At 35.3% G+C, this 15,976-nt stretch overlaps 2 protein-coding genes across 8 annotated transcripts in view; both read right to left on the minus strand.

Moving 5' to 3' along the window:
• Positions 1-3,101: 3,101 nt before the first annotated feature.
• rhpn1 (rhophilin, Rho GTPase binding protein 1) overlaps positions 3,102-15,976 on the minus strand; it is a 53,597-nt gene continuing 40,722 nt past the window's right edge. The window contains exons 17-18 of one of the 7 annotated variants that reach the window (XR_015518933.1): positions 3,692-3,909; positions 3,103-3,407 (exon numbers count right to left, since the gene is read on the minus strand). Coding sequence is in view for 5 of the 7 variants with exons in the window: in XM_087298767.1 (XP_087154893.1) it covers positions 3,255-3,506; positions 3,692-3,747 (308 nt within the window). In the remaining 2 variants the exon portion in view is untranslated. Of the gene's footprint in view, positions 3,507-3,691; positions 3,936-10,122; positions 10,386-15,976 lie in introns of those variants that run through there. The other 6 variants (XM_087298768.1, XM_087298767.1, XR_015518934.1 and 3 more) reach the window with 6 other exon arrangements.
• On the minus strand, positions 10,123-13,425 carry LOC141379494 (uncharacterized). The gene is made up of 3 exons (XM_087297914.1): positions 13,414-13,425; positions 11,539-13,365; positions 10,123-11,456 (listed from the first exon to the last, which is right to left on the minus strand). Exons 1-2 carry the CDS (start codon positions 13,423-13,425, stop codon positions 12,355-12,357), a joined length of 1,023 nt encoding a protein of 340 aa, XP_087154040.1. The 3' UTR covers positions 10,123-11,456; positions 11,539-12,354.

The raw sequence follows: 15,976 nt of genomic DNA on the forward strand, positions 1-15,976 counted from the left end.
GGACTACCTTTACATTATCAAGGCAATTACTATTATTTAATGATCAGGGTTTCATTAAATAAGTAAACTTCATCGTATAGAAATGAAATGGATGTACAGTGCTCAGCATGTATAAGTTCACCCCTCACCAATCTCTCTTTTAAATTCATATTTTTTAATAGGAAGCTTTACAATATTATATTTGTGCATATACATTAGATTAGTCTGTATTGAAAGCAAAATCTGGAGCTTCTCTAATAAAATAAGTTACGATAACGCTCAAACTAGTACAGCCAATTTTATGTCATAGAAAAAAAATAAATACAAATTTAAAAAAAGAGGAAAAATCAAGAGAAGCAAAAAGATTGAAACATTTAGTTGAACTTTTGTAGGTTGTAATTTATTTTTGCAATATTTTGCTTGAATTTAATTGTATTATCTTTCAATTTCTAAATATGTTTGGTGATTTAAAATATAATTTTAATAAATATATCTGTTTAATAAACCTGTTTTGTTTAAATGCACCAAAATACAAAACGTTTCACTGAGAAATGGACAAAAATATTCATTTTTTTAAAATGGGCTGTACTCAATTTATATATATATATATATATATATATATATATATATATATATATATATATATATATATATATATATATATATATATATATATATACATACACTTGTGAAGTTTGTTAAGCTGGATATCAGAAAAATCATTTAAAGTAAAAATCGAGGGACTAAAATGTTTAGTATTAAGACAAATTTAAAATTTTGATTTTTCCTTAAATTTTAATTTCTTGTAAATTTCTGTAATTAATTATCCGTTATTTAACGGTAAATTTAAGGTAAATTTCTGTAATTAAATATCCATTATTTTAGGGTAAATTTCTGTAATTTAATATCCGTTATTTTACGGTAAATGTCAGCAATTTAATATCTTTTATTTTATGGTAAATTTCTGTAATTTAATTTTCGTTATTTTAAGGTAAATTTCTGTAATTAAATATCCGTTATTTTACGGTAAATGTCTGTAATTTAATATCTGGTAATTTATGGGAAATTTCTGTAATTTAATATTCGTTATTTTAGGGTAAATTTCTGTAATTTAATTCCGTTATTTTAGGGTAAATTTCTGTAATTAAATATCCATTATTTTAGGGTAAATTTCTGTAATTTAATATCCGTTATTTTACGGTAAATGTCTGTAATTTAATATCTTTTATTTTATGGTAAATTTCTGTAATTTAATATCCGTTATTTTACGGTAAATGTCTGTAATTTAATATCTTTTATTTTATGGTAAATTTCTGTAATTTAATTTTCGTTATTTTAAGGTAAATTTCTGTAATTAAATATCCGTTATTTTACGGTAAATGTCTGTAATTTAATATCTGGTAATTTACGGTAAATTTCTGTAATTTAATATTCGTTATTTTACTGTAAATTTCTGTAATTTAATTCTGTTATTTTAAGGTAAATTTCTGTAATTAAATATCCATTATTTTACGGTAAATTTCTGTAATTTAATTCCGTTATTTTAAGGTAAATTTCTGTAATGTAATATTCGTTATTTTAAGGTAAATTTCTGTAATGTAATATTCGTTATTTTAGGGTAAATTTCTGTAATTTAATATCTGTTATTTTAAGGTAAATTTCTGTTTTTAATGTCCGTTATTTTAAGGTAAATTTCTGTTTTTAATATCCATTACTTTATGGTAAATTTCTGTTTTTAATATTCTCAAATTAACATTCTCAAATCTTTCCATATGCATTAAAATATAAGCATGTCTGATTTTTGGAACTATTTAAATTACTAATATATCAATTGACTCTAATTAGGTTTAGATAGAGCCCTCCTGTAATGCTTTCAACTAATTAATTTACTTTCACACACCTCTATACTATTGTAAATTGACTTACCCCCTTCCTTTGTGTTTTCTTATATTTCTCTCAGTACGAATGCAGTCAGAGTAACTTGTATTTCCTGTTATACTGATCTCCTGAATGTGTATTTTCATCTCTTACTGATTAAGAAAATAAGAAATTTAATGTCCAAACACAACCTGATGCTGCCCTCTAGTGGTGAAGTCCAGCATTCATCACACACTTTAACACCCTGAAGTCTCCACATACACACACACACACACACACACTTGTTTTCCTTCAGTTCAGTCCCTTTATTCATCAGGGGTCAGCACAGTGAAATGAACCCCCGACTATTTTAGCATGTTTTACACAGCAGATGCCCTTCCAGCTGCAACCCGGTACTGGGAAACACTCAAACAATTATCTTTAAGTAATTGTAGTCAAGTGTAAAGTTATATATAATAGTTGAATGTAATAGTTCAATACACGCACACACACATGCACACACAAACTGGCTTTATTTTTGCTGCAGATTCTCAGACCTCCTCTAATTGGCCGTGTGTGTGTTGAAATAGACTTGAAACTGTCCAGATTTGCTCCGTCTTTTTTCCCAGTGCTGTGTGTGTGTGTGAGTGTGTGTGTGTCTGGGGAGCCACTCGCTGCACAGTCCAAACACATTTGGCAGCAATGGGCCATATTTCAGCATTGTTTACTGCATATTCATTCCTGCAATCCCCAATGCGACGGGAGTCAGCTGCTAGAATACTTCCTTATAAATGTCATCCTGAGAGCTTCTGGTTCAGGACTGCAGTGTCGTTGACTCCAAAACACACACACTCACACTCATTTAAACATCATTATTAGATTATTACACCAAACTGGCAGGATTTCGGTGTCTGAGAGGAACAGATCTCACGTCCTTCAAATATCATAGTTTACTTCAGACTCTTGGGATTCAATCAGCCTTTTCTGTTATTTTCTTTTTGTTTTGTTTCTTTTTTTTTGTTTGTTTTCTTTTCGTTGTGTTTGTTTTCATCTATTTTATTTTCATCTCGTGTATTTTCTTTTCTTTTTGTTTTTTACATGTTTTTGTTTCATTTAATTTATTTTCTTTAATTTTCGTTTATTTTTATTTGTTTTTTTCTTTTTGTTTATTTTTTTCTTTTCATTTCATTTATTTATTATTTACTTTAATATATATTTTTGTTTGTTTTTGATTCCTTGATATTTTTCGTTTGTTTCTTTTTTTTAATAATATTTTATTTAACATTTAAAAGATTTAATCATCCTTTTGCAGCTCACTGGCCACTTTATTAGGTACACCTGTCAAACTTCATTATCTCTAATTTCTAATCAGCCAATCACATGGCAGCAACCCAGTGCATTTAGGCATGTAGACATGGTCAAGATGATCTGCTGCAGTTTAAAGTGAGCATCAGAATGGGGAAGAAAGGTGATTTAAGTGACTTTGATCGTGGCATGGTTGCTGGTGCTTGACGGGCTGCTCTGAGTATTTCAGAAGCTGCTGATCTACTGTGATTTTCACGCACAACCATCTGAAAAAGAGGAAATATCCAGTGAGCGGCAGTTCTGTGACCGCAAATGCCTTGTTGATGAGGCCAGAGGTCAGAGGAGAATGGCCAGACTGGTTCCAGCTGATAGAAAGGCAACAGTAACTCAAATAAGCACTCGTTACAACTGAGCTCTGCAGAAGAGCATCTCTGAACACACAACACCTCCAACCTTGAGGCGGATGGGCTACAGCAGCAGAAGAGCACACCGGGTGCCGTTCCTGTCAGCTAAGAACAGGAAACTGAGGCTACAATTCACACAGACTCACCAAAACTGGACAATAGAAGATTGGAGAAACGTTGCTGCTCTGATGAGTCTCCATTTCTGCTGACACATTCAGATGCTCGGGTCAGAATTTGTCATCAACAACATGAAAGCATGGATCATCCTGCCTTGAGTCAGCGGTTCAAATCTGCAGCAACTGTGTGATGCTATCATGTCAATATGGAGCAAATCTCGAGGAATATTTCCAGTAGCTTGTTGAATCTATGCCACAAAGGATTAAGGCAGTTCTGAAAGCAAAAAGTGTGTCCAACACACTAATTGTTTTTGGTATTAAGTAATCTTTTTAGATCAATATCATGATAATACAGTATAATGTAAGAAAAACTTCAGCAAGTAATCGCAACAAGAACATTTGATACAAGCAGAAGCTAAATCCAGTGCAAAATTAAGGTTCAAAATAATTTGACATCTGCATTTAAATGAAAAACTTGGTTTTATTGGTCTGCATTTAAAGCAGCTGGAATGCTGGGTAACAAACTGCTCCTGATAATCACTAACAAACATGAAATGCAATGCGCAAAAAACCAAATGCATCTAGCCTATGATCATTTTCTGTGCAAAAAAGCATTCTTAAATCAAATGCAACACTCCAGAGTGACAATCTAAAGACTAAAACTTGTTCAAACATTCACAGCCTTTCTCCTCAAGTCAAAACTGCTTCATGTGATTAATTCTGAGAGTTTATATCCAGTTGGGAATTTATTTCTATTTAAACCTCACAACTTTTTTTCACAAGTGTTTTTCATACGTATGTATGCATGTGCTTTACCTGCAGACTGTCATCTTTACTTTGAGGGTCTTTACATCCAAATCAGTGTTGGAATTACAACAGTTTGCATATGTGCCTCCCACTTGTTAAGGGTCCAAAAGTAACTGGACAATTGGCTTCTCAGCTGTTCCACGGCCAGATGTGTTATTCCCTCATTATCCTAATTACAATTACAATAAAAGGTCCAGAGCTCATTCCATTTAGCAAGTGTGCTATTTGCATTTGGAATCTCTGACTGTCAACTCTCAAGATGAGCTCCAAAGTGCTGTCACTATCAGTCAAGCAAGCCATCATTAGGCTGAAAAAAACAAAACAAACCCATCAGAGAGATAGCAAAAACATCAAGTGTGGCCAAAACAACCGTCTGGAGCATTCTTAAAAAGAAAGAGCGCATCAGTGAGCCCAGCAACACCAAAAGACCCGGAAGATCACAGAAACAACTGTGGTGGACGACCAAAGAGTTCTTTCCCTGGTGCAGAAAACACCCTTCACAGCAGTTGGCCAGATCAAGAACACTCTCCAGGAGGCAGGTGTACGTGTGCCAGAGTCAACAATCAAGAGAAGACCACACCAGAGGGAATACAGAGGGTTTACCACAAGATCTAAACCATTGGTGGGCCTCAAAAACAGGAAGGCCAGATTAGAGTTCTGAAAAAGCCGTCATAAGCTGCTTTTCCACTATCGTGCCAAACCGTTCTAAGAACACTTCGGTACGGTTACGGTTGTTTCTCCACTGAGCCTGGAACGGCGCGGCACGATTACAAACCGTTCTTGGCCCGGAATTCTCGGCACGGTTAGACAACCGTGCTGAACTGTGCTGACAGATTCTGTGTGTTGACGTCGCGACTCGGTTGCTAAGCTACCACAGCTGGCTCAGCAGAAGCGCGCTAGTCATCAGACATCCCAAATAAACTACAGTACATTTAATATAAAATAATGATCCAGGTCTAAACGATACAGTTTGAAAAAGGTTTTAAAACCATAGAGCAGTCTCTGGCAGAGAAGTGAATAACTCATCACATTCTTACGAAGATATTTTATTCATTAAAGTTATTATTTTATTGACTTGAATACAGACCTACTTCGCCTGCCTGAATGTGAGTTTATTGCACGCAGCGCTGTATTTCACAGCACAAAACTCGCTCTGATCCGGGAGAGACATGCCAGCGATTTGCGCTGCTGACTTTTTTTTCCTGCTGCGCATCGAATAAAGCGAATAAAGTCACGCTCAGCATCGTCGATGTCCAAATTCCACAACAACATAACTAAATCCATGGAACACGAACTTGCAGACTCTTTTAACAACGAGGAAATAATTGCACTTTTTAATTCAAAGCCAGGACAGCTTGTTAATTCCGGCGAGACCACCTGAAGGACGGCGTGTTGTAATGTCGGCTGTCCAAAAGACTTTGCTTGAAAGCTTTACGGAGCGGCACTGTAACTGTCCAAGGTAACGTTACTGTTGAATGATTTATATTATAGCATATGCACTAATAAACAAGTCAAAACAATGAATGAATTAAATAAATATGGATTCTTAAATGTCAGTATTGCTTTTACTCAAAAAATATCAATACGTTTTGACAAATGTTTTATAAAAATAAAATGAGCAATTTTCATCATTTCAGCTATAGGCAATTATATGATTCAGTTATACATATGACATTTATGAGGCATGTAACATGTTTCTGTGTTTTTGTTCTTGGTGATCTTTAATATAGCTACGCAAATATTTTCTAAAACGTCAAGCAATAATTCGCCTTCAGCTTGTTAGTTAATTATGAACACAAAATAATTATAATAATAAAAATAAAATTATCAAAATAAAAAGATAATAGAGCAGCATTTTGCTAAATATAATAGTGCTTTATATGCTTTAAATCCTGCAATATAAGTGTTGTTTCATATTCGTTTTTTTCACTTGCTGCATTCGTTATTTAATGTTTGAATAGTAAAACAAATAACAGCCATCGCTTAATTGGTTTCATTTTAACATCATAATGTAGTATATTTTATATCATTATCAACTTTTGATATAAAAACGCAGTGTAATTTAATTGATTGTTAAAAATGAAATAATTTATGTGCTGTGTTTTTATTAGTGAAAGTGCCCGCTCAACTTTGACAAGGCCTGTCCAAAATTATATTTCTGCCACTATATGCAAATGCACTATTATTTTTGTCTTATCATTCTTTATTTTTCTGTTATGTTCAGAGATTTTAAATATTTATTTCCCCTCTAATTATTTTCAATCATCACGTTACATTTTGGTAATTTTCCCTTCAAATAAAATTTAGCCAAAGCTGCGCAACATATAAATAAATAAGGGTGCACATGTACCGATATTTAGCACCCCTATTTGATAGAGCGGCATAACAGTGTTTAGTCACATGGTTGCTTTTGCTTTTATGAAAAAAAAATACTTGTTTCGGCTCTTATTTAACTTTAATTGAACAAAGGGAGCCGTTTACATTGCGTTACCAAGGCAACTACTGATGCGTTTTGTGTAATGTTTTAAAGAGCTTTGTCGCAGCACGACAGTGGAAAATGAAACCGTATCCGTGCTGTCTGGCCCGGTTTGGCACGGAATGGAACAGTTCTGTTTAAAGAACGATTCAGCACGATAGTGGAAAAGCGGCTATAGTGTTGGAACAACATCCTGTGGACAGATGAGACCAAGATCAACTTGTACCAGACTGATGAGAAGAGTATGAAATAGGGAAGGATCTGCTCATGATCTTAAGCAGTGAAGCATGGTGGTGGTAGTGACATGGCGTGGGCATGTATGGCTGTTAATGGAACTAAGTTTCAGGCAATATTATCTGTCCATATTCAGCCAAATAGTTCAGAACTCATTGGATAGCGCTTCACAGTGCAGATGGAGAATGACCTAGTGCATACTGCAAAAGCAACCAAAGAGTTTTTGAAGGGAAAGAACTGGAATGTTATGCAATGGCCAAGTCAGTCACCTGACCTGAATCCAATTGAGCATGCATTTCACATGCTGAAGACTAAACCGAAGGGAAAATGCCCCAAGAACAAGCAGGAACTGAAGACAGTTGCTGTAGAGGCCTGGCAGAGCACCGCCAGGATTGAAACCCAGCGTCTGCTGATGCCTATATGCGTTCTTCAGGCTGTAACTGACTGCAAAAAATTTGCAACCAAGTATTAAAAAGTGAAAGTTTGATTTATGATTATTATCCTGTCATTACTTTTGGACCCTTAACAAGTGGGAGGCACATAGGCAACCTGTTCTAATTCCTACAGCATTCACCTGATTTGGATGTAAACCCCCTCAAATTTCATTTCAAATCCATTGTGTTGGTGTATTGAGTCAAAAGTGTTAGAATTGTGTTGATGTTCCAGTATTTATGGACCTAACTGTATGTGTATATATATATATATATATATATATATATATATATATATATATATATATAGAAACAGAATTTTAATATACTATATAAACCCACAATTCTAAGTTGAATTTAATGATATTCTGTGAATAAAAAAGAGAGAAAGACAATCTGTTCAAAGCTAGATTTGATCTCCCCGTTCTGAGGGGAAAAAAAAACGTGAGATTAAGCAGTTGCAGTTTTACTTGTATAAATAAAAAAAAAGAGTATGGAGTCAATCTAGACCCATATATACTTGCAAAATAAAAGAAAGTTTTGCAAACAAAAAAAGTATCGCGCAAAAATAAATAAATAAATGCAAATCACCAACAATTGCGAAGCGAAAATTAATTTTTAAGAAATAAAACTTAATTTTGCAAACAAAAATTAATTGCAAAGGGAAAGTAAAATTTTGGGAAATAAAACTGAAATTTGCACAAAAAAAAAAGAATTGCAAATAAAAATCAAGCAGTGCAAAAAAAAACTATATTATATATATACTATATTATATATATATTTGCAATAAAAACTATATACATATTTGCAAAACATTTTTCAAAGCATTACCTTTGCAAAACCAGTCGCGTCAATTGCAGTGCTCATTTTGATTTGCTTTTTAGTCAACTGTGAGTTTGCGAGGCTGTTTTCTCTTTGCTTTTCACGTTTCTGCGTGTTTCACTTTGTGGCCCTGATTTGACAAGATTAGTCAAGGGAACTTGGGTGTTTATGGCAGGTTCGGACCTACTTGTCTGTAAGACCACCTCAGTGATGCTGTGTCTCCAGGTGATGACGTCGCTTAAATGGAAGCAGGTCCAGGCCTGCCGTAAACGCCCAAGTTCCCTTGACTCCACCCCCTTGTCAAATCAGGGCAACAAAGTGAAACACGCAGAAACGTGAAATGCAAAGAGAAAACAGCCTCAAACTCACAGTCTAAAAAGCTAATCAAAATCAGCACTGCAATTGACTGGACTGGTTTTGTAAAGGTAATGCTATAAAAATGTTTTGCAAATATATGTAGTTTTTTGCTCTGCTTAATTCAGGGTTGTTACACCTTTTCCAACTTTAAATTACAGCACTTTTCAAGCGCTTTCAAGGTGCATTTGTATGCTTTTCCAGCACCTAATAACCACGGTTAATAACGATTATACATGCTGTATGTACTTTTTCACATTTAAATCCATTGTGCTATTTTAAAAAACGAAAAACTGCTGAGCACTTTAGAGCACAGATTTATTGGGATAGTTAGTTATTCGATGAAGTATGCTTTTAAGTTTGGTCTCTTTCTACCTAAAGTTGATATCTTAAGAAATGATCTTACGGTCAGATTTTGTTTGGGTGTAGTCCCAAACTTTCATGACCAGTCGTTCATGATTTTTCATGTGCATTGCTATTTTTTTTTTTGTAGTCATTGGATTGGCGTTTCAGGTTTAAAAATATGTCTATAAAAATCTGACTTAAAAAATTAAGTTGTCTTAAATTTCAAACTTTCAATAATCAAGTTGAAAAATACAAATTAAAAACATTTCTAATAGGATATAATCAGTATTATTAACTTACAATTGTTAAATAATTCAATTTAACACAATTCAAATTCAGATTGTTTTGGCTTATTATTAGCTCCATAAATGCGCGCATGCGCTGAACATCTTGCACTGTAAACTGGTCGCACGACAACAATTTATGCACTCGCACAAATGCTCCCAAATATATTTTGAGGTCACATAGACAAAATTGTGTGCATATGCAACCAAAACAGTCACAATTTCAAGCCCTGCAAATTCAAGCAGGTTCAAGCACTTTGTTCAAAATCCAAGCACTTTTCTAACCTTGAAAACACTATATTAAAAACCAAGCATTTTCCAGGATTTCCAGTGCCCGTAAGAACCCTGTTAATTAAACTTAATTTTCCCCTTGTAATTTTTGCTGATTTGCATTTATTAATTAATTATTGCTCGATACTTTTTTGTTTGAAAAACTCTAATTTTGTAAGAATATATGGCTCTAGATTGACTCCATAAAAGAGAGAACAAAAACAATTACGAGATGTAAAATCTGAATTCTGTGCTCAAGTTAAAATGGTGAGATGTACAGTAAACTCTAATTGTGAGGACAAAACAACATCAGTGTTATGAGAACAATTCACTTTTCCCTTTTTCATTTTTGCCATCGTGGAAAAATATTGACCCTCACAGTATTTACTTCAGAACTCAGAATTGTGGGAAATAAGTTGATTACCTTTACAATTACAGTTATCTTTACTTCTTGATTTATTCCCATGACAAAACTTTCATAATTAAGAAATCTTCATCACAGCTGGACAACTGGATAAACACTGAGAAACACTGAACAAACACACACACACACACACACACACACGCATCTGGAGTCATGAATACTGCACAGTTACACATATAAACGACAGAGGAAAAGAGTAGCTGCATTTCTGTTGTGTAAGGCCGTTTCTGTAATACAGTGACTCCAAAAACTCACTCAGACTTGTATGCAGGTCTCACTGAGTGATAATACAATAGATAAAATTACCAAATCAGTTTTAGTTTTCATCTGAAAAAAAAGCATAAGCAAAGTGTCCTTTATGGCAGGAGTGTCAAACTCCACAGTTTAGTTGCAACCCTGCAACACACTTACCTGCAGGTTTCAAACAAGTCAGTGTTTGATCAGTGTGTTTCATCAGGGTTGAAGCAAAACTGTGCTGAGTTGCGGCCCTCCAGGAGCTGAGTTTGACACCTGTGCTTTATAGCATCTTGTGTTAAGCCGTTTTCAGTGTGATTTAAAGTGACAGTTCACACACAGAAAAGTAAATTCTCTCATTTAATTGTTTTAAACTTATTCCTATTTTCTGTTGAACACAAAAGCGAATACTTTTAAGAATGTTTGAAAACTGATTGCCATTGATATCAATAAAAAAATACTATGGAAGTCAGCGGTTACCAGTTTCCAACATTCTTGAAAATATCTTCTTTTGTGTTCAACAGAAGAAATGTATGAATGTTTATGTAATCCCATGAGAGGGAGTCCATTTTAGTTTTTTTTTTGTGGTGAACTGTCCCTTTAAGGCCATCAGTGTGTTTTGTGGCTGCTGTACACAAAACATGCTATTTAACATGCTATTCGGATGACAATTGTTTCTCATGGGGACGCCTACAAAGGAAATGCAGGGGAAAATAATAGTGGTGCAAAATAGTGTTACTACACTGACTCTGGTCACTAAAAACCCTGTTTGATTTAATAGATTACAAGAGCTGAATTCACTGGTCAGATGCGCTAATAACAGCACACCAAGGACACCTGTTGGTTACAAGAGGGTGTTACAACCAAAACATGATTTTATGTGTAGGCCTGCCATATTGTGTAGTGCTCCACCCTGCTTTTCTCTCTCTCCCTGGCTCTCAGGTTAATTAGCTCCTAGCTGCTAATCATTATAAACCTGCCTGAATGGGAGTGGTTTGGCCATAAATACTGCCTTCTGAAGCTAGTGAGCTGAGGAACACTTCTCCCCAGCTCTTAAGTGTAACAGTCAGTTTTGCGATATTGTTCACTAGTGGTAGTGTGGTGATATCGTTCACTAGTGGTTGTGTGGTGATATCGTTCACTAGTGGTTGTATGGTGATATTGTTCACTAGTGGTTGTGTGGTGATATTGTTCACTAGTGGTTGTGTGGTGATATTGTTCACTAGTGGTTGTGTGGTGATATTGTTCACTAGTGTTTATGTGGTGGTATCGTTCACTAGTGTTTGTATGATGATATTGTTCAGTTGTGGTTGTGTGGTGATATTGTTCACTAGTGGTAGTGTGGTGATATCGTTCACTAGTGGTTGTGTGGTGATATTGTTCACTAGTGGTTGTGTGGTGATATCGTTCACTAGTGGTTGTGTGGTGATATTGTTCACTAGTGGTAGTGTGGTGATATTGTTCACTAGTGGTTGTGTGGTGATATTGTTCACTAGTGTTTATGTGGTGGAATCGTTCACTAGTGGTTGTGTGGTGATATTGTTCACTAGTGTTTATGTGGTGGTATCGTTCACTAGTGTTTGTATGATGATATTGTTCAGTTGTGGTTGTGTGGTGATATTGTTCACTAGTGGTTGTGTGGTGATATTGTTCACTAGTGGTTGTGTGGTGATATCGTTCACGAGTGGTTGTGTGGTGATATCGTTCACTAGTGGTTGTGTGGTGGTATCGTTCACTAGTGGTTGTATGGTGATATTGTTCACTAGTGTTTGTGTGGTGATATCGTTCACTAGTGGTAGTGTGGTGATATTGTTCACTAGTGGTTGTGTGGTGATATTGTTCACTAGTGGTAGTGTGGTGATATCGTTCACTAGTGGTTGTGTGGTGATATCAATCACGAGTGGTTGTGTGGTGATGTCGTTCACTAGTGGTTGTGTGGTGGTATTGTTCACTAGTGTTTGTATGATGATATTGTTCAGTTGTGGTTGTGTGGTGATATCATTCACTAGTGTTTATGTGGTGATATCGTTCACAAGTGGTAGTGTGGTGATATTGTTCACTAGTGGTTGTGTGGTGATATTGTTCACTAGTGGTTGTGTGGTGATATTGTTCACTAGTGGTTGTGTGGTGATATTGTTCACTAGTGGTTGTGTGGTGATATTGTTCACTAGTGGTTGTGTGGTGATATTGTTCTCTAGTGGTTGTGTGGTGATATTGTTCACTAGTGGTTGTGTGGTGATATTGTTCTCTAGTGGTTGTGTGGTGATATTGTTCTCTAGTGGTTGTGTGGTGATATTGTTCTCTAGTGGTTGTGTGGTGATATTGTTCTCTAGTGGTTGTGTGGTGATATTGTTCTCTAGTGGTTGTGTGGTGATATTGTTCACTAGTGGTAGTGTGGTGATATCGTTCACTAGTGGTAGTGTGGTGATATTGTTCACTAGTGGTTGTGTGGTGATATTGTTCACTAGTGGTAGTGTGGTGATATCGTTCACTAGTGGTTGTGTGGTGATATCAATCACGAGTGGTTGTGTGGTGATATCAATCACGAGTGGTTGTGTGGTGATGTCGTTCACTAGTGGTTGTGTGGTGGTATTGTTCACTAGTGGTAGTGTGGTGATATTGTTCACTAGTGGTTGTGTGGTGATATTGTTCACTAGTGGTTGTGTGGTGATATTGTTCACTAGTGGTTGTGTGGTGATATTGTTCTCTAGTGGTTGTGTGGTGATATTGTTCTCTAGTGGTTGTGTGGTGATATTGTTCTCTAGTGGTTGTGTGGTGATATTGTTCACTAGTGGTTGTGTGGTGATATTGTTCTCTAGTGGTTGTGTGGTGATATTGTTCTCTAGTGGTTGTGTGGTGATATTGTTCTCTAGTGGTTGTGTGGTGATATTGTTCTCTAGTGGTTGTGTGGTGATATTGTTCTCTAGTGGTTGTGCGGTGTCTCTTGTGGTTGAGAGAGGAAGCTCAGAAAAGTTCAAGTGATTTTTTTTATCTTTGATTTTTGCGTAAGGTAAGCTAGTCCTCTAAACTTGGTTAGCTGCTTTCTGTTTGTTGTTTTAGGCTATACCCACTCTCTTTGACATCTAGTTTCTGTTAAAGTTCTTATATTTCTAATAAATACATTCTAATATTTATTTTTCTAAACCTTGTGCTGACTCTTCACTCTGGGGCTGAGAATTAAAGTGTGTTCGTCATGTTTATTTATTTTTTTATTAGTTCTAATTTAATATTATTTACCAAATTTTAGTCTTCTTTGTTACACCTTTTAAGCAACTTAAAAAAGGTTGTAACAATGGTAATGCAAAAAGAAAAGCTTGATTGATTGTATATTATTGATTGTTAGAATTTAATCAGTGTGGATGCAAATATATTTATCATTATATTAATAGTTATCTTAAGGCCAGTCTACACAAAGTATGACTACTATAAATAGAACAATAATTATATATATAAATATATATATATATATATATATATATATATATATATATATATATATATATATATATATATATATATAGACACACACACACACACACACACACACACACAGTTGAAGTCAGAATTATTTGCCCTCCCGTTAAATATAATTTTTTTTAAATATTTTTAAATCTTTGCCATGATGACAGCACATAATATTTGATTAGATATTCTCCAAGATTCTAATATTCAGCTGGCTCATTTAAAGTGACATTTAAACTAAAGGCTTAACTAGGGTAATTAGGGTAAAGTTAGGTTAATTAGGCAAGTCATTGTATAACAGTGGTTTGTTCTGGAGACAATCCAAAACACATATTGTTTAAGGGGGGCTAATAATATTGACCTTAAAATGGCTTTAAAAAAATTAAAAACTGCTTTTACTCTAGCCGAAATAAAGCAAATAAGACTTTCTCCAGAAGAATAAATATTATCAGAAATACTGTGGAAATTTTCCTTAAATCTTTAAATATCACATGAGAAAAAAAAATATTGCAAAGGAGGGCGAATAATCTTGCCCTCACTGCTGTATACATATATCTCCTTCAATGTCCATGTATAAACTTTATTACAGACTCAAGCTCCAAATCTTCTTAAAAAACATATAAAGTATAACATCTAACAAAGATAATAACAATATACAACAAATGTGTGTGTGTGTGTGTGTGTGTGTGTGTGTGTGTGTGTGTGTGTGTGTGTGTGTGTGTGTGTGTGTCTGCTAAACTAACTTAGTCTTGTCCTAACATCCATATATTGATTTATCCTCAATTGTAAGTTTCTTTAGATAACAGCGTCAGCTAATAAATAAATAATAATAATGAATAAATGTAATGTAAATCACCACACAACCTCTGTGTTTGTCAAAATAGTAGGTTATTCAGCCAAGAATTTTCATGCAGATGATTTAAAATTTTGGATTTGGACTGAAATAAAATCACAAACCTATCTTCTCCGAATGGTGAGAAACAATTACCCCATGTGAGAAACATTTGCCATCCGAATAAGGCTATGTTTATGAACAAAATTGGACTGAAAGTCAGTGATACAGTGCTAAAGAACTTATAAAAATCACGTGGCAGGTCTTCTGAATTGTGCAAGGATCTCAATCTACACCAGCTATATTTTTGTTCAGCTTCTAAATCATAATCGTATCTAATAATTGTGCTCTACTGATTGAGTTAAAGAAGTAGTTCATCCTTCCATTATCAAAACTGTGTCACTCACCTTCCATTGAATCCAAAACTGCATGAGTTTCTTTCTTCTCCTGAACACCAAAGATGATAATTTGACGAATCACTGGTATCTAAACAGCTGATGGTTACCACCTAGCTATGTTTTCATCCAAAGATGTGAATTAGATTTATGTGCAAAATTGGAATATCCCATAAAACATAAGTGAATAAAGCAGCGTTTCCATCCAATGAGTGAAAGAACAAAATCAACACTTCCTGATAAACTGGAGCAGATACAGCATTAGTCAGAGAAGTGTAGTTTTAGAAACCACTGTGGTGTTTGTTCTCTAATAAATGAGTTGCGCCTCAGAAGACGAAATTGAATGTGGTGAATGCGGTGGCTTTTGGAGGCGTGAGACGGGAGTGCAGACAGACGCTCAAGACAGTTCTGGAGGGAATAATAGCTCAACTCCTTGTTTTAAGCTCTTGTTCTCTCCAGACTGGACTATTGCAACTCTCTACTAGCCTGCCTCCCAGCTAACTCTATCAAACCTCTTCAGCTGCTTCAGAACGCAGCAGCTTGAGTGGTCTTTAATGAACCTAAAAAAGCACATGTCACTCCGCTGCTCATCCGTTTGCACTGGCTGCCAGTTGCTGCTCGCATCAAATTCAAAGCTCTGATGTTTGCTTACAAAGCGACCTCTGGCTTTGCTCCTTCTTATCTGCTCTCACTTTATGTGCCCTCCAGAAACTTGCGTTCTGTGAATGAACGTCGCCTCGTGGTTCCATCCCAAAGAGGGAAGAAATCACTTTCCCGAACTCTCGCATTCAATCTGCCCAGCTGGTGGAATGAACTCCCTAACTGCATCAGAACGGCAGAGTCACTCGCTGTCTTCAAGAAACCACTAAAAACTCAACTATTTAGTCTCCACTACACTTCCTAATCTGCAATTGCCTCTCTGGTTCTACCGCTAACTACTACAAA

Source organism: Danio rerio, chromosome 20 (assembly GCF_052040795.2).
Source record: "Danio rerio strain M-AB ecotype USA chromosome 20, GRCz13ab, whole genome shotgun sequence".
Classification (NCBI taxonomy): Eukaryota; Metazoa; Chordata; class Actinopteri; order Cypriniformes; family Danionidae; genus Danio; species Danio rerio.